Raw genomic sequence first — 21,162 nt, forward strand, 5'->3', positions numbered from 1 at the left:
AGATATTTATATCATTTTGACACAATTCATCATATAAAATTAAATGTAAATTTCATGTCACTCTGGTAAATAGTCTATTTTCCAACAGTATCATAAATAAATACTTGAATTAAAAAATTGAAAAAATAAAAAATTTTAAAAATCATCACTAAACTTCAAAAAAAATTGAAAACTTAATTCCGTAAAAAAGAAAACAAAATTTTAAAGAAAATTATGATGATATATAAATTATATTAGAATTTATCTATCATATACTATAGTTTATAAATAAATTAATAAATTTAAACAAAGCAAAAATAACTTGAAAGACGATCTTGACGAAAATCACTATTGCGATAATATAAATAAGTTGAATTATCATTAATCAAAGTATCAAATTAAATTAAGAAGAAATTATGTTGAAAAATAAAAATGAACCAATCGTTTTTTGTATTTTAAGCCAGCTTTTCATCCTATCCTTATACAAATATTATTAAAATATTACATACCTAAATGTAATGTAATTAAAGCTTGGGCAAGAACCATCTGACCGCATCTTAACATACAGCCCCAACCTTTGTCAGATGTAAATGTGGAATTACAACCACCGATGGGAATAAAACCTTTGCGATAAGTAAACCATAGCATGGATCGGATGTCTCTACGTATCATATCGAGCTCTAAAATTTAATATCTTACAAAAATCCACTTCAGCGAAAACATATACATTGATCATTTATTAGACCTTTTAAAGCATTGTATTTCTTGCCAAGAATCCAAACAGGTTCATCTGTTTGCGGTATATCCTCTGTTTCGTCGAGAACATTTTGAGTAAATAGACTATCCATTATTACTGTCCTCACTGTTAATACCTATAAAATAACAAATACACTGATTTAAAATAAATTTTTGCATTCTTTTTTTCAGATTTAATTTAAAAAAAACCAGATTATACACAATAAAAAAATAAAAGCCAATGCGCGATAATCAGAGCGGAAAAAAAGAGAAAACAAATTTTTTTTCTTTTATTTATTAGTATATTTCAAAATATTCTCTTTCGCTACAATATACAGGGTCTTCAAAAAGTCCCGGAACGCTAAAATATCTCGAAAACGATCAACTATAATGAAAAATATGTAAGGAACAAAGTTGTAGGACTAAATAAAATGTACCTAATGATGATAAGAATTTGACTTTGGATGAAGTACTCAAGGTCATATGAAGGTCAACTTGATTTTTTTTAAATGGAACTCCATTTTTTATTGCATATTCTTATAGTTTATTTCAAGAGCTTTCCAAAACACTATAATTAAGTATTTTTTCGTTAGGTACATCTCGAATTATGAGGCTTGAAATCATTTCTTAATTTTACATAAACTGTAAAATATCTTGTAAAATATTCATTTTTCGATTATCTTACCTTAATACTTTCATGTACAAAATAATGAGAGGAATCAACTGGTTCGAAAAAAAAATGTAATTTGCAATTAACAATTACATTTTTTTTCTTAAAAATAATTATGTGTTTTCTTTACACTAATTGATTCCTCTCATTATTTTGTACATAAAAGTATTAAGGTAACATAATTGAAAAATGAATATTTTACAAGATATTTTACGGTTTATGTAAAATTAAGAAATGATTTCAAGCCTCATAACTCGGAAAGTACTTAACGAAAAGGTACTTAATTATATTGTTTTGGAAAGCTCTCGAGATAAGCTACAAGAATGTGCAAAAATATATAGGGTGTTCCATTTAAAAAAATTGAAGTGACCTTCACGTGACCTTCAAATGACTCTTCAAGGTCAAACCAATGATACCATCTTATGGCCCCCTCGAAACCATACAACTTTTGTCTGAAACATTTTTGTTTGCATTTTTGTTTGCTGAGCTTAGTTTTTGAGATATTTTACTGTCCAAGTTAAAATGGGACACCCTGTATATATATATATATATATATATATATATATATATATATATATATATATATATATATACAGGGTGTCCCATTTTAACTTGGACAGTAAAATATCTCAAAAACTAAGCTCAGCAAACAAAAATGCAAACAAAAATGTTGGGACACCCTGTATATATATATATATATATATATATATATATATATATATATATATACATGTGGGACACCCTGTATATATATATATATATATATATATATATATATATATATATATATATATATATACAGGGTGTCCCATTTTAACTTGGACAGTAAAATATCTCAAAAACTAAGCTCAGCAAACAAAAATGCAAACAAAAATGTTTCAGACAAAAGTTGTATGGTTTCGAGGGGGCCATAAGATGGTATCATTGGTTTGACCTTGAAGAGTCATTTGAAGGTCACGTGAAGGTCACTTCAATTTTTTTAAATGGAACACCCTATATATTTTTGCACATTCTTGTAGCTTATCTCGAGAGCTTTCCAAAACAATATAATTAAGTACCTTTTCGTTAAGTACTTTCCGAGTTATGAGGCTTGAAATCATTTCTTAATTTTACATAAACCGTAAAATATCTTGTAAAATATTCATTTTTCGATTATGTTACCTTAATACTTTTATGTACAAAATAATGAGAGGAATCAATTAGTGTAAAGAAAACACATAATTATTTTTAAGAAAAAAAATGTAATTGTTAATTGCAAATTACATTTTTTTTTCGAACCAGTTGATTCCTCTCATTATTTTGTACATGAAAGTATTAAGGTAAGATAATCGAAAAATGAATATTTTACAAGATATTTTACAGTTTATGTAAAATTAAGAAATGATTTCAAGCCTCATAATTCGAGATGTACCTAACGAAAAAATACTTAATTATATGTGTTTTGGAAAGCTCTCGAGATAAGCTACAAGAGTGTGCAAAAATATATAGGGTGTTCCATTTAAAAAAATTGAAGTGACCTTCACGTGACCTTCAAATGACTCTTCAGTGTCAAACCAATGATACCATCTTATGGCCCCCTCGAAACCATAAAACTTTTGTCTGAAACATTTTTCTCTAAAATGCTTTGTTTCCGAAATAATTGCGTGCGTTAATTAAAATGGCTCACCCTGTATATATGTAATAATAAATAAGCAAAAATATTTTCAATGTTTTAAAAATTATCCTTAAATTGACAAAAATATAATATTTTTTTAAATAAAATATATTACAAAAAAATTTTTAACGTGCATGGACTTGAACTTGAGTCTACAGAGTGATAGACCGAACATCTTACACTTCACCGTTACATGTTACTAATAAATGTTTTCATGTTATTAATATCTATGTGCCAGTATTTATATGATATCGATATTGAAAAAGGATAATGTCGTTTTTGGTCCATAAAACTATGATTATGGGATTGCTAAAAAATAATCAAAATAAAGTTGACATCATGCTATCTCCACTGATAATCCTGTCTATAATATATAAAGTATCGATATGAGAAAGCAACAAGTTACCAAGTCTAATAGGCCCTGTCTTACATTTATGTATATTTGTTCTCTATTATTTATGATCCTACTGTTATTATTTATCAACATATAATATTTAATCGTATATATAATTTTAACTATAATTTAAACATATATACACATATATGTATTCATGCAAATATAAAATTCACAAAAACTGGGCGCCCATTAATCTTGTTACATTATTGCTTTCTGCCATGAGAGGCCAGAAAGCATTTTCAGTCTATAAAACTATGATTATGATTGCTAAAAAAATAATATATTCAAAAAATAAAATTTTTTATATACATAATATATTTTTATATACATTATATATATATATATATATATATATATATATATATATATATTTTGTTTATTTTAAATTATTTATTTTAATATATTTGTACACATATCTTAGAATTTTCGATAATTCCGTAATGTGATTTTTAGTATGCAAATGCGATCAATGACGTACATAACATTATATATGACGTATATGACGTATATGACATATATACATCATTGAATACGATGATCAGGCAATAACTATCGTTATCCTTGTTCCTTCATCATTCTCTTTCAACAATCATCTGTGTGCGTAGTATATTGGTGTTTGTATCAATACAGACATTACATACATATAAAATACAAGAGAGACAAAGACAGAGCAATAATCTCTCCTTGTCAAGCCGCCAGTATGTTATCACGGAAATTTCCCCATAAGCTGTTTCTTAGATAAATCTAGTAATATTCGTAATAACATTTTTTCTCTTCGAAGAAATGAGATTTTTCCATGATTTTTTTTTTTAATATTCTTTATAGAATTATCTAGCTCGCCACAGAGTCGGATTTTGCATTTTGGCTCTTAAAAATTTATAATAAATAAAATACGCGGACGATACCTAACTGCACCTGACCTGCGAGTAGTTGCATGGTTCTGCATGCAACTTGAAAATTTTTTAAAATCTTTTTTCCAAAAAATGGCTCTGTGGTGAGCTAGAAATGATTCTACTGATTATAAATATCATAATTTTAATACGATTCTCTTTGTATTTTGGCTAAAATAATGTTATTACGAATTGGTAGTTCCCGACTTTCCGCGGGAGGTCTCCACCGTGCCTTTAGCCGACCCTTAATAAGCATATACAAATAAGTGCATCTCTAAATAAGCGTATACAAATATAACTTCTAACGATAAAATATTTTTATATTATGTTACTATTTTTATATATCACTATTTAAATTGATTTTATAATAAATTATTCAAAAATACTGATTTGTTTTTTTATTTTAGATTGTAGATTTGTTATGTTTTATTATTTTCCTAACAATAATTTTCTGGATTTTTCTTCTATTACTTTTTCTTTTTTCTCTTTTTTAATAAATTTTTTAGAGATAAATAATATTCAGGAATAAATAATATTTTTTTACAGTTATATAAAATGTTCCAAATTTTGAGTAATACTTATAATATTTTATGGATCCATTATTTCAACTGTTTTACAGATGCCAGTATTTCTATTGTATCAGTGAACGAAGCTGTAGCAGCTCTCGAAATGTCCAGTAATGTTCTTTCAAAAGACAAGAAGTTACCATCATATACTTCAAAAATATGGCAGAATATCAGTAATTGTTTAAATAATAAATGGAATGCACATAGTGTATATACGAGGGGTGTATGGACGGTGGATAAGTACCCGTGTTAGGAAAGGAAACGCATTTTTTTTATTTCTCAACATAGTCTCCTTTCAGCTCGATACACTTGGTTCAGCGATATTCCAACTTTTTTAAGCCATCCAAAAAATATGATTTGTCGAATTTCGCAAAATAGGCCTCTGTTTCGGCGATGACTTCCTCGTTTGACGTGAACCACTTTCCACCAAGCCATTTTTTCATGTTAGGAAACAAAAAGAAATCGCTTTCTCCAAATCTGGAGAATAGGGTGGATGAGGCAGCAATTCGTAGCGTAATTTGACCAGTTTTGCTGTGGCGATTGCGGACGAGTGAGTTAGTGCGTTGTCATGGCGAAAGAGTACTTTTTTTCTTCGCCAAATGGGGCCGTTTTCTTATCAATTCAGCGTCGGCCCAATAAAGCATAGTACTGCCCCGTGATTATCTTTCCCTTCTCCAAATAGTCAGTGAAGATGATGCCTCGCGAATCCCAAAAAACGGTAGCCATGACCTTTCCGGTGGAAAAGTTGTTTTCGCCTTCTTTGGAGCCGGGTGAAGTTCACTGTTTTGACTGTTCTTTCATTTCTGATGTGTAGTGATGGATCCATGTTTCGTCAACAGTTATGAAACGCTGCAGAAACTCTTTCGGATTGTGCTTAAACATGTCCAAACAGTACTCCAAAGTTGTCGATGCGATTTCGTTTTTGTTCCACTGTGAGCAAACGCGGCACCCATTTCGCCGATAGCTTTCTTATGCCCAATTTTTCGTATAGGATATTTTGTACGCGTTCAATTGAGATGTTTACAATGTCAGCAATCTCTCTGATCTTCACCCGGCAGTCTGCTAACACGATATCATGGATTTTGTTGACCATATCCTCCGTAGTCACTTCAATCGGACGGCCTGGGCGCTCTTTATCAAAAACAGATGTTCGGCCATGCTTGAATTCATTGAACCAATATTTGATAATAGTCATCAAATATGCATGGTCCTTATAAACAGCATGCAACTGCACTTTGATTTCCTCACACGTCTTCTTATCCAAAAAGAAGGAATCGAATCATTGACCGATATTCTTTTTTTCCATAGTTGCAAACAAACACAAACTTGCCCATTTTCAATAGCTATCAAAACAAAACTACTCGCTAAATCTGTCTGAAATTTTGACAGGCGACGTTCGAAAGATGGCGTTAAACGATGATATACAGATTTTGAGTCAGTCATAAGTTATTTTCGCAAGTATAATAATATGTCTGCACAATTGGACGTTTTTAAATAAAACTTCATGTTTTCTTTTTTTCTAATTAAACTAATTACTTCCATTGTTTTATATAAAAAATATTAAATATATGAAAATTATTTATATACCTAGATACATTTATTTTATAATTAAAAATACATTCTTCTGTGTTTTTCACATTTTTATACTTATTGACATTGTTTTCAGCAAACATAATTTAAGCTTAATTTGTTTTCAGATGTGGCTATATAAGTTCTTTTAACGCTCATTCACACTACATTGATGATTTATAGCTTATTGAATTTTTAGATTGGCTGGTATAATAGCATATATTAATCTACATTATATTGTATATGTAAGAAGAATACATAGCACTTGGAATATGTATAATGATCCAATGAACTCAGTGCAATCGTGTAATGAAGAACATAAGATAGAACTGCATGGAGCAATATATATAATAGGTTCATAAATATGAACATATGCAGGGTGTCCAATTCGTGAGGGACCAAACGAAAAGTGATGATAGATTGGGTCAAACTAAGAAGAAAAGTCCTCTACCATTTTGCAAAATTCGCAATAATTATTAAGTAATAAGCAAAAATGTCCCGGCGCATGAGAAGCGGTAAACCGCTTGTAGTGTGTGATTATTAAGTGATCAAACGAAAAGTGGTGATAGATTGGGTCAAAAGAAAAGTTCTGTACCATATTGCAAAATTCGCAATAATTATTAAGTTATAGGCAAAAATGTCCCAGAGTATAAGAAGCGGTAAACAGATCGCTTCTCATGCGTTGAGACATTTTTGCCTATAACTTAATAATTATTGCGAATTTTGCAATATGGTAGAGAACTTTTCTTTTCAGTTTGACCCAATCTATCACCACTTTTCGTTTTATCACTTAATAATCACACACTACAAGCGGTTTACCGCTTCTCATGCGCCGGGACATTTTTGCTTATTACTTAATAATTATTGCGAATTTTGCAAAATGGTAGAGGACTTTTCTTCTTAGTTTGACCCAATCTATCATCACTTTTCGTTTGGTCCCTCACGAATCGGACACCCTGTATACATGTGATATATACATATAAAAATATATAAATATCAAATAAAATTTATTTCAAATAACCAAAAAATGAATAACAGATTTTAGACACACATGCACACATACACGCGCGCGCAAAATTTTTTATTTATTATAGAAAAAGCATGATAAAATTTTTTGAAATTAGAAGTAGAAAAAATTTTTACGAGACGCATGGTTATATATGCATATATATCCTATTTTCTTCCTTGAAAATTACATTACATTTGGTATTAAATAACTACTAAACGATTGCTTACAGTTATTGTTACTTATGCAGTCTGGGAAGCCGAATTTTATGAAAGAAGGAGCTAATACTTCACGCGCGCATGCTTCATTTTCGTATTATTTATTATAATTTTGACTACCAATCATCGAGAATGGATTACCAAACGTCATTAAGCGCCCACCAAACGAATGCTACAATTATTATTAATAATATTAGTAATATTAGTAATAATACTTATGCAGTCTGGAAAGTCGAATGTTATGAAAGGAGGGATAAACTTCGCGCGCGTATGTTTCTTTTTCATATTATTTATTATAATTTTGATTACCAGTCATCGGAAATGGACTACCAAACGTCATTAAACGACCACCAAACGAATGCTTACAGTTATTATTACTTATGCAGTCTGGAAAGCTGAATTTTATGAAAGGAGAGGCTAACTTCACGCCAGTATATCTTTTTTCGTATTATTAACTATAATTTTGGCTACCAATCATCGGGAATGGACTACCAAATATCACCAAATGACCATCAATCGAATGATAATGATCGTTATTGGATTTTAAGTAGTGGGGGAGCTAACTTCACATAGCCCAAAGGTTTTGGTTCAAAGTCTTTGGACGAAAGAAAAAGTTTCCGAATCTTCGGCTGAAAAAGAAAATCTCCAAACCATTAGAGTATTTAATTTTTTAAAATAGTTTTTCTTCTTTCAATAAATGATGAGATAATATAATTATTTATATTATCTCATTGTGAATTATTTTTTTTAAATTACAATTTAAAATTTGAACTAATAATATTTATTTCTTTATTTAAGATAAGAAAATTTGGTATTATTTATGCATCTTTAATTATTAATAGCTTTTTTATATACATTAATTATGTTTCTTATTAATATACTTTAAAACTATATTCTTTGAAATACTATAATCTTATTAATGTACTTTAATACTATATTCTTTAAAAAATAATAACATATATATAAAATAAAGAACAGTATATTAATAAGAAACATAATTAATGATAAAAAAAGCTATTAATAGCAGAAGATGCAAAAATAATACCGTGTATATGTGAAAATTTTTAAAAAATATTAACATATTTATTATTTAAAAATATATATTAACATAGTAATTATTTTAAAAAATACTAACATATACCTATATTTATGTATGCATTTTTTATTCATTTTTGAAATCTCTTAACCATTTTAGCCATATTTTTTTACATCTAAAACTTTAGCAAATTCGCTTTCTGGGGTTTTTTAATCGTCGATTCCGAATCTAATGTCAAAATTTTTAATTTTAAAAATTTCAAGATGGCGAATTCAATATGGCAAAAAATTATAAATTTAATATAGCAGAAAATTATAAATTTAAAAATATAAATTCAATATAGCAGAAAATTATAAATTTTTTCCTTTGAATTCGAATTCTGTGACCTAAAAAATCCTCAAAGAGAAAGTTTTAAGAAAATACAATTGTTAGTTTGGATTTAGTATAGAAAATATTTATCTTTTATAATTATTATTATTTTATAATTATTTTAATATAGAATTAATAATAAAAATAATATAGCGGAAAAGTCTGAAAAATTTTTGAAAAATACTTTAGAATGTAGTAAATTCATGAAAAAATTTGTCCTTTTGATTTTCATAGTAGATTAATGAAAAAAATGTTATTCTCCATAAATACGAAAAAGTACTAATTTTGACTTTGTTTATATACATGATATTTTTGTAATTAAAAATTAATGACTATATTTTTTTAGACTTATAGACTTAGACTCTTTGTGTTCTAGAGACTCGTAGAAACAAAAAACTGGTATTCGTTATTAAAAAAATAGTTGAAAATATGAAAAAATGCAAAATCACTGAGCAACCGCAAAAAAATAATAAATTTAACGTTTTGATAAATTCGACATTAACAACATTGACTTTTACACATTGTTTCAATAGACTTTTATATTATTATATTATATTGTTGCGTCCCCGCGTCCCGTCCCTGCGGATGTATTTGCCACCCGTTGTATTCCATCGGCGGAAAGTAAATCGACAGAAGAAGATCGTCTCCGGTCTCCGCGCGCGTTGTCAAGATGTTGTTATTAACAACGAGTGTCAGAGAGTCTGAGCCCAGCTGTTAAGCTGTGCGGATGCGCGTCTATCTGTATTCCGTTTTCCGATTATTCTGAGTTCTTGTATGTTACTCGTGGTTTATTAATATGCGTCCCAATGGAGAAAGAAATAGCGAAACGGAAAAATAACTATATGATGGCTAACCAATCAGAATGATTCCGTTCTGCCTTTACGTGGCCGGGTTCCCCATGGCAAACATTTTACGGAACGGAATGAAAACGGAAATTATGTACTACATAATATCATCATGTATTACATAGATATATCATGTCTGTGATAACCTATAACCTGGTGAAGCAATTTACTGAAATCACGTGTAATAAAATAATTAACATTATGTTATCAATAATTAACATTATACAGGGTGTTCTAAAAAGGTATGTCAAAAATTTAAGGAGATATTCCTCACACCTGAAGGATGAAAAAAATGTTATATGGACATAGGTGCGGAAATGCTTATTTCAGGAGTTATGTTGAAAATACTGTTAGCTGTATTACTTACACAAGGAAAAATTTAGGATTAATTATTGTAGACGACAATCGTTTAATTAGGCTTATTTACATTCGGTTTTAATCAAAAATGCCTGGCGTACAGCGGATTGTCTCGCAACCTGCAGTGATACGATCACAAAGATCTTGAATATCACGCACTGATGTAGCATGTACGATTGTCTTTAATGTCCCCACAAATAAAAGTCTATCGGATTGAGATCCGGGGAACATGGAGGCCACAAAGTAGGTCCACCTCTTCCTATCCACCGATCACCGTAAGTTTGATTCAGAAAATCACGACTAATACGGCTGAAATGAGGAGGAGCTCCATCATGCATAAAGTACAGTTTTGTCTAATCATCAATTCATTTTCAACATTTATTGTAACATACTCAAGGTCACATTAAAACCAAATGTAAATAAGCCTAATTAAACGATTGTCGTCTACAATAATTAATCCTAAATTTTTCCTTGTGTAAGTAATACAGCTAACAGTATTTTCAACATAACTCCTGAAATAAGCATTTCCGCACCTATGTCCATATAACATTTTTTCATCCTTCAGGTGTGAGGAATATCTCCTTAAATTTTTGACATACCTTTTTAGAACACCCCTGTATTATACATATAATTAACATTAATATTATCATTAGTGATTTTTTAATTATTTTTATTATTAACGCGACATGGTAAATATTCATTATATTATATTAATATAATTATAAAACCCACATACATCCCTATCTTTCTCTGGAGGCCTGCCCCGGTCCTATCTTAGGGTCCATCCGCCACTGCTATTTGGTACAGTGGGGATTTTAGTATATACTAGAGGGATCTTGGGGGATGTGGTCACTCTACGGCGTTGTGCTCGTCGGTGCCGTTTCATACGGAAGGCCAGTCGGAAACCAGCATGCACGCGAATACCTCCACCGGCACTTATTTGGTCAGCGAGCGACCTTTCAGGGATCCTCCGTGGCAATCGGCATTGCATCCATCGAGTGAGATACCAACATCGCTCTCTGTACATCGCATATCACTGTGTTAAAAAGCAGCATTAGGTGTGAGGTCTGGATAGCTCAGTGATCTAGAGCTTTCTCTGGAGAAAGATAGGGATGTATGTGGGAGGAGGTCGGACGTGTCTTTACGCCCATTTGATCAACGAGCGACAGAATCCATCCGTGGCAACGGCATTGACGCATATCCTGTGGAGAGAGCATTCACACATTTTTCAGCCTAACGAATAATTGCTAGAAAACAATATTCGCAGACTAGAAAAATATGTGAGGCGCAAGTGGCTGGATCGGGAATCGAACCCAAGTCTTTCGCTTTCCGGGCAACTGCTCTAGACCACTGAGCTATCCAGACCTCACACCTAATGCTGCTTTTTAACACAGTGATATGCGATGTACAGAGAGCGATGTTGGTATCTCACTCGATGGATGCAATGCCGATTGCCACGGAGGATCCCTGAAAGGTCGCTCGCTGACCAAATAAGTGCCGGTGGAGGTATTCGCGTGCATGCTGGTTTCCGACTGGCCTTCCGTATGAAACGGCACCGACGAGCACAACGCCGTAGAGTGACCACATCCCCCAAGATCCCTCTAGTATATACTAAAATCCCCACTGTACCAAATAGCAGTGGCGGATGGACCCTAAGATAGGGCCGGGGCAGGCCTCCAGAGAAAGATAGGGATGTATGTAGGAGGAGGTCGGACGTGTCTTTACGCCCATTTGATCAACGAGCGACAGAATCCATCCGTGGCAACGGCATTGACGCATATCCTGTGGAGAGAGCATTCACACATTTTTCAGCCTAACGAATAATTGCTAGAAAACAAATTATTAATATATTAATACATGGTGACATTATGTAGTACATAATTTCCGTTTTCATTCCGTTCCGTAAAATGTTTGCCATGGGGAAGCCGGCCACATAAAGGCGGAACGAAATCGTTCTGATTGGTTAGCCATTATATAGTTACTTTTCCGTTACTATTCCGTTCCGCTATTTCTTTCTCCATCGAGACGCACCCTTAAAGTTCTTGAGTTCTGTAAAACGTATTATTATTTACGAGTGCGCGAATTGTGAGCGTGTGCCGATCGGTTGTGTCACGCGCGTTCGATATATATCATACCGCGGACGCAACAATATTATATATTTATATATTATTTCATATACAAAGTGAGTTATCTTAAGTTACCTACCCCAATAACTTTCTTATTCTTTATTGTAGAAACAAATGTTTCAGACAAAAGTTGTTTATTATCCAAATTAAAGCAAATTAAAAGCTAAAATCAAGCGACGTGGTAGCGTCGCGACGCCAAGTACATAAAAAACAGGATCCGAGCATTGAGAGTCACTGTTCTCGACGCGACGCTACCAAGTAGCTTATCCGGAATTTCACTTCAAGTAAACTTTCGGTTAAGATATTTAATAAACTAAAGCCGTAATCAAAAATCTAATGGCACTTTTATTATATAATGTGAATATAAGCTTTCGATTGCAACCAGTTTGAATAAAATCGGTGCAGTCAATCCTGAGAAATGATGATCGAATATCAGAATTGTGACATTTTTCGTTTTTCTCCAGGTTCAGACTCATGTACATATGTTCGCACGCACACACGCAAAGCGAATTTGTCCCTCAAGCGGCGTTCACACCGCTGCGTATACAATTATTGCTTCGATATGTACAATGCTTTAAGAGACAAAATCATATGCGTGCATACGTGTGGTATGTATATGTATGTGTGTACGTACGTGTGAGAGATTAATTTATCGTACAGTAATAATTTTCAAAACTATCCCTTCGGGGTGGAATTTAATATCTTAGAAACGGAGTCGTAAAAATACGGAACTTCTGCTGTTAAATAAAATTTAAAAAAAAGTAATTTATCGTATAGTAACAATTTTCAAAAACCATCCCTTATAAAAGTATATTTCAAAAACCACCCCTTGAGGATGAAAAATAATATCTCGAAAATGATGCGTCGCAGAAATATGTGACTCACGCCGTTAATTAAGGTTTCTTACAAAGACTAATGTACCATATAATAATAATTTTTAAAAATCACCCCTTATGGGTGAAATCTAATATTTTAGAAACAGTATGCCACAAAAATATAAAACCTGTGCCGTTATTTAAAGTTTCTACAAAGACTAATTTAGCGTATAATAATAATTTTTAAAAACAACCTCTTGGGGGTGAAATTTAATATTTCAGAAACAGAGTATCATAAAAATATAAAACCAATGCCGTTAGATAAGACTTGTGACTAATTTACCGTATAATAACAATTTTTAAAAACCACCCCTTGGGGATGAAATCTAATATTTCAGAAACAGTGCACCACAAAAATATAAAATATGTACTGTTAATTATGCCTTGTAGAAAGACTAATTAAGCGTATAATAACAATTTTTAAAAACCACCTCTTGGGGATGAAATCTAATGTTTCAGAAACGGTGTACCACAGAAATATGAAACATGTGCCGTTAGATAAGACTTATAGAAAGACTAATTTACTATGCAGTAACAATTTTCAAAAATAAAAAAATATCCCTGAAAATAATATGCAAATATTTTCCCCCAAAAAATAATTTGTAGAAAGGGTATAAAATTTTACAAAAAGGTGTGAAATCCCTCTAAAAAAAACTTTACAGAAGTAAAAAAAATATGCCAAGTACATAAAAGAATATTCTACCTGGTATGCATGTTTAATAAAAAAATTCCTTAAAAATAATTTACAGTAATTTTCCCTCAAAAAATCATTTTTCAAAGAAACAAAACCTCAACAAATAATTTTCATAAAAAAATATTTAAAAAAATATCAAAGCTAAATATGAAATCAATAATTACTATTAGCCAAATACTTAAGAGCAATTTCTAAATTTGATATAATATTTGCCATAAAATATATCAATTTTATACAGTATAAATATTATACATAAATTCTCCCTAAGAAATTAAAACGCATTTTATATTTATTTAGAGAAAATTGATTTTTAAAATATTTAATGAGAATTAGGATTCTTTTAATTCTTAAAACATTTTTTATATAATGTATATAATTTAGAAAAAAGTTTTACACAAGTTTTAAATCGCACAGTCTTTAAATCAAAGTAAGTTATGAAAACTTGGCGTGCTCGGATTGTTTACATTATAAACAAATATATCTCCAATAAAATGTAAAATATTAGACATTATGTAATTAAATATTTAATCTGTATTTGATTACGATCCGGGCATGTATTATATAATGCAAAAAGACATGGAATAAAAGCTTCTTATCATATAATATGAAAAATTTAATTGTAAAAATTTATGTAGAGTTTAACAACAGTTCTGAAATAGAAGAATTAAAGTCACATTTTGATTTTGTGGAATTGGAATATGAAAAAGTAATAAAATATTTCCAAATAAGATGGTTATCATTATTCCAAGCTATTGAACAACTTTCTTCCTGGCCTGCGAAAAATATATTTTCAAGAATTAGACAAAAAGGATTATCATAAAGTAGTTTGGAATTTTATCAATGGAAAAAAATATGAAATTACTATTAATTGAAAGTAACAATTTAATAATATATTAGATGCAATAATGAGATTGCTAAAAGAAAAATTAGAAATTCGAGTAAGGGTAAATTTTTTGGATTTGTCGCGTAAATTCTGCACTAAAATTTTTTGTCGTAAATTCTACACTAAAATGCATGACAAACAAAGATGTATTTATTAATGAAGCATTATATAGGTTTATTAAAAAACGTTAAATTATCTTAGAAATGATATAATTACGATACATCAATTAATAAAAAATTGTTTTCTATTAAAAAAAAATAATTTTAAATACGAAGATGTTTTGTATGTGATAACTAGTTAAATATAATTATTAAAATATAAATATAATTAAATATAATGAAGATAAATTATATGATGAAATATACGACATAAAGAACTTATTAGCTTCTATAAATGAAGTTAATGATATATCGAATGAAAAATCGAATAAAAATCTTTATAAATGATAAAAATAATTTAAATGAGTTACTTAAAATAATGTAATAAAACAATGTACAATGGAAGCTTGCCACGGCCCTATCAGGGTCCATCTGCCACTATTTTCCACAGTGGGGATATTGTTATTTACTAGAGGGATCTTAAGGGATTTGGTCACTCTATGGCGTTGTGCTCGTCGGTACAGTGTACGCGAATACATCCACTGGCACTTATTTGGTCAGCGAGTGACTTTTCACGGGTCTTCCGTAACAATCGGCATTTCATCCATCGAGCGATCTTTCAGGAGTCCTCCGCGGCAATCGTCATTACATCCCAACATCATTCTGGAGTCGCATGTCACTGTGTTAAAAAGCGGCATTAGGTGTGAGGTCTGGATAGCTCAGTGGTTTAGAACAGTTATCCGAAAAGTGAAAGACTCGGATTCGATTCCCGATCCAACTACTTGCACGTCACATATTTTTCTAGTCCACGAATATTGTTTTCTAGCAATTATTCGTTGGGCTGCAAAATGTGTGAATGCTCTCTTCACAGGATATGCGTCGATGCCGTTGCCAGGGACAGATTCTGTCGCTCGTTGACCGAATGTACGTATAAACACGCCTGACCTCCCACTGGAAGCTCCAGTAAAGATAGGGATGTATGTGCTATGGCAATTGCTCTAAACCACTAAGCTATCCAAATCTTACCTAATTCTGCTTTTTAACACAGTGATATGCGACAACACCGCTTGCCACGGAAGACCCTTAATGCAATTCCATGGTCCATCAACGGGAAGATTTTCGAAGTCCATCTACGATGCATCGCAGTCACTGGTAGATCGCCGAATAAATGTCTGAAAAGTCGCTCGCTGACCAAATAAGTGCCGGTGCACTGCATGCTGGCTTCCAACTGGCCTTCCGTAAGAAACGGCACCGACGAGCACAACACCATAAAGTGACCACATTCCTCAAGATCCTTCTAATAAATAATAATATCCAAATAATATTCTATCGATACCAGTAAACAATAGTTATATAGAAGGAATCTTTTCGATAATGTATAATATATGAAATGACAAACGAAATAGGCTGAAAATGAAATCAGTAAAAGCTGAAATTTATACTAAAATGAATTATGATATAAAATGTAAAGAATTTATGAATATATAAGGAAATACACACAGAACGCGTGAATAAAATTATTAAAGAATGTCTTAGATAATAAAAAATATAATTTCACAATAAAAATGTAATTGTAGAAATATATGGTATGTTAAAATAAATGTAGAAATATCTTGTGACGTAATCTTTAAATATGTTTTTATTTTGGTTTTCAAATCGAAAATTGGTTACAATTCGTAAAAATATTATTTAAATGTACCGTAATAGTACTATGTACAGTACCGATCAAAAATATATCACCTTTTTTGAGGATAATTTAATTCAAAGTGTATATATTTAATTAATTTTTCTTAAGTTGCTGTGTTCATTATTGAATGAAAAGTCTATTGTTAAATAATCTATATACCTACTATTAAAACATGTGACTAGATAGAAATATATACACTTTGAATTAAGTTATTCACTTTGAGTTGTTATTCTCAAAAAACATAAAAATGATATATTTTTGGCCGGTATTATAGATGTACTGATAGTGTATAAAAAATATAATTATTGAGCAGCTCTAAATATCTCTTTCTTGAAAAAAATATTCTTTCATAATAGTGAATCATTTTTAATCTTATGAAGAAAAGTAATTATAGCCTTTTTGATTTTCAGTATTAATGCTTATGATATTCAGTCACACCTTTAAGATACATTTGTTACAATCTTAGGTAAAAAATATTAATATAAAAAAAATATTAATCAAAAATATTATAATATGAAACATAATAAATCATATAAAGGTAATTATTTACTTATACGGACCACCTCCCGATTTCAATAATTCTCACTTATGTTATCAAGATCACCACTCTGAGTAATGTTATGAAGGTTTTAGTCGGCGGTCATTGTTTATTAAAAAAATATAAACAAAAAAAGTTCACTAATACATAAGTTCATTAATACATTTATCGAAAGAAAAGTCAATTGTTACATAATTTCACATAGATTTGTAACTTTCTATGCAAAGTGACGTGTATCCCGCATCACAAACACGAGTTGGGTTAGGTTATATCTTCTGAAAGTGGAACCCCCCGCAGGGAGGCGGAACATACTGTACCTACGCATGTACTTCCTAAAGATGAAGCAAAATTTACTCTTAATGAAGATCAAAATTAAGTGAACTTTGCTTCATCTTGGAAAGTACATGCGTGGACAGTGTGTTCCGCCCCTCTGCGGGGGGCTCCACTTTCGAAAGATATAATCTAACCCAACTAGGATACACTTCACTTTGCATAGAAAGTTATAAATGTAACATTTTTCGCGCACAAATAGTTTAATAACTCATCATATTTTGTTGTTAAAGCGAGAAACTCGTAGAACTTCATATTAACTGTACAACAATCTGCCTTGCACTAACTCACCTTTTCTTAAATATTTTGAAAGTCATAAGAAATATCAAAAACATAGAAGCCTATCATTGTTCCACTATCTGATTTCAATATAAGAAAGGTAAACAATGTCAAACGACAACATAGTTTATATACGATGTCATAAAATTACATATTATTCATTAGACATTTTTTGTTTATAACTTTTTAATAAACAATGACCGCCGACTAAAACCTTCACAACATTACTCAGAGTGATGATCTTGATAACATGTGTAAGAATTATTGAAATCGGGAGGTGGTCCGTATAAGTAAATAATTACCCTAAAATCTAATCGAAGAACAAGATATGTACCTATGAAGAAACCGGCAAATCTAATAAACGATAGCCAGATAAATATCACAAAATTCGAAACCGTAATAACAAACGAACACCTGAACAAATCTTGTCGAATCTTGACAAAATATGCAAAAGATTAACCGAACAGAGTATAAAAAGGAAGCTCTCGAGGAAGATCATCACCAATCGTAACAAGTCGATACTCCGTGCAAGTCGATATTTTGCACAAGTTCGCTCCGAGTAGTTCTCGCGAATTCTCGCCAAGTGCTCAGCAACTCCCACATCCATAGGATCTCCCTCACCTCTCAGATCTCCCTCACCTGATCTGCCGGCGAAGCCTTCTCATCAGCGAACCAACCGACCAATTCTTTGAAGACCAACTCTGTCAGCATCATTGAAAATAGTAAGTCAATTCGATTCTTCCTTTCTCATCATCTCGGTACCTATATTATCTCTCGGTTTTCCTGTACCTCATTATTTTATTTTTCTCTCAGTGGAAGCCTGTTCCACTGCATGTATTGCGAAAAGCGTCGCGCCAGACGCAATAGAAATCGTAGGAACCGCTGCATTCGAAGGTCCCTGGCGAGGGCATCGGTCCGTATTACGATAGAAATTCAAAGCTCAGTCCACACAGATAACACACACAATTCTTCTCCTAATTACACTCCTTACTTTCCGCCTTTTCTTCCATTCCCTAGTTTTTCCCCGGTTTATGCGCCCGAAATTGAGGCTCTCCCCTACGAACCACTCCCTAACCCACTTCCGGACATTGAGACTCTCCTAGGCTCTTCCGGATTCCCTCCTCCAGAGTATTCTGGAATTGATTTATCCAATTCCGCTCATCCATCACTATCTCACAGAGAAATATTCCCATTACCTTAAACCCATTTATTCCGGGGATTATTACATGGGACTCGGCCCGATAAACTTGAAGAACCTCCAAGCCCACCTAGATAAGGCCCAGCCCGGCTCGGTCATACCTACCTACCTTCACCGGGTCTAGTTGCATTCCTGTGGCTCTCCTCGTAGAAGTCATGTGGGAGATGTATCCTCCTTCCTCCGCCTCAACCACCGCACAAACACACACTGACAATTAACTTGTATTTGCAAGGAAAACCTAAAAATCATTGTAATCTCCAGTCGAGCATAAAGATAAAACTAGCATCACCCCTTAATCTGTTCGACTGACGACCTCCGTATACTTATGTAATCCGCAAGAAAACACGCATACATCTACACTCACACACTCTCATTACACTTGATATAGCGCTAATAATTATAAAATTATAATTATATCATTACCTGTTATGTTTAAATTCAATCAGTTATTTTTATGAATAAATGTAAAATTTTGTGATTAATTTTCTCTATTAATTAATTACCCTGCTTTCACTTCTAGTCATTAAGAATCGCACTTGGTCCCGCCCCGTGTAGAGATTAGATTTCCTTATCGAAAAGGGGATCACCTAGCAAACGTTCAAACCAGAGTAATAGTGACTCAAAGAGAGTCGTTTACCTCTTTTCGAGCCTTAAAGTTCGTTCGACCCCAGTCGCTTACCTTCTACTGCGACTTCGGGAAAAACATCTGTGTTACGCCCTTCCTTCGACCCATCCTCCTCTGGGCCTGGACGTAACAATAGAGAATGTTCTATTATAGAGAACATTGTTTGCCACACTGTCGAATTGCACTGCATATAAATATTATAATAACAGTGATGAAGGCTATGCATTCACATATACGTACGATGAAACATTGAAGCAAAAATAGAGTATTGTGATTGGAAAAAGCAAAAACTAGTCATCTAGCAATCCTCAAAAACTTTGTGAGATTAGTAGTAATGTGCAATATGCTCTGATTTTGCACTTCAGAAGATGAACAGATGTAACAATATTGAGATGTAACAATATTGACTGTAACAATCAGTGTGTGTGTGTGTGTGTGCGTACACATTCTCACACACACACTGATTGTTACAGTCATCGCGTATAGCAATCAGCTGATCGCGGCGAGTGCCCCACGTAATCGCCTATACCGCGCCGTCCCTGCCTACCTCTTGTACTCGTTCCGTAAGTAGTTAACTATTTTCCTTTATAGTTTAAAAACTAAGCTCTGGGCAAAATTTTGCAAGAGGAAAAATCGTCTTAGAATTCATTCAAGAATTTGATATTTTAAAGACAAACAAAGACGTTTGTTCAGAATCACCCTGTATAGATAAAACAAGTTAAACCGAATAGAAAAGTCTTCTACATTGAAATATTCGCAATGAGAAATTAATTATAAAAGATTGACCAATTTGCGCGAGTATTAGTGCACGATGAAAGGAAGTAATTCGCTGTTACGTAATCGTTAAGATACGAGAATCCAGCACTACCCACAACATATGTTACTACTCTCATATGTTTGTTATTGATCGATATTTTTTAATTAATTTCTTATTTATTATATTTTTATATTTATTATATTTTATATATTTTATACTTATTATTTTTTATTTTTATATTTTATATTTATATTATTCTTATTATAACAATAGAGAATTTTCCTATTCGGTTTAACCCGTTCTATTTGCACACGGTAGAGCAATTATTTACCGAATATCCTGTATATAAAATTATATAGCATTGTATAAATACGATAAAATAAAGTACACATGTTGTAAAAATGATATATTTTCTTATTTAACTTTTAGAAAATTTTCTTTTTAATTCATTGATTTATTTTTTTTCATTATTTATTTTGTTTATATATTATCGTATAAACAAAATTATAAAATTCCATGATTTGTACTACTTAATTGCTATGACTTTTACAAGGAAATGACAAAGCAGATGTATAAATGTCTTATTAATTTAAATACATTTCTTATGATTTTGTGCAGTACCCGACAAAAACAGTACGTCAAATCCACGTTATTACCACGTTATTACGTAGATTAATATCGTTGAATCCACGTGGATATTCGAGTGGATAATCCGCTCAAAAAACGGTACTAGAATCTACGTGGAATCTATGTGAAAATTTCATGAACTTTCGAGACATAT

The 21,162-nt window shown here is 31.7% G+C and overlaps 1 protein-coding gene across 2 annotated transcripts in view; it reads right to left on the minus strand.

The window, feature by feature from the left end:
• Atg4a (Autophagy-related 4a) overlaps positions 1-21,162 on the minus strand; it is a 254,744-nt gene that overhangs the window by 198,343 nt on the left and 35,239 nt on the right. For both annotated transcript variants that reach the window (XM_083090133.1, XM_083090134.1), the window contains exons 2-3: positions 725-851; positions 489-659 (exon numbers count right to left, since the gene is read on the minus strand). In XM_083090133.1, the coding sequence (XP_082946259.1) occupies positions 489-659; positions 725-851 (298 nt within the window). The remainder of the gene's footprint in view (positions 1-488; positions 660-724; positions 852-21,162) is intronic.

Source organism: Camponotus vicinus, unplaced genomic scaffold (assembly GCF_025532165.1).
Source record: "Camponotus vicinus isolate PSW18456_S1 unplaced genomic scaffold, iyCamVici1.0 SCAF_2, whole genome shotgun sequence".
Classification (NCBI taxonomy): domain Eukaryota; kingdom Metazoa; phylum Arthropoda; class Insecta; order Hymenoptera; family Formicidae; genus Camponotus; species Camponotus vicinus.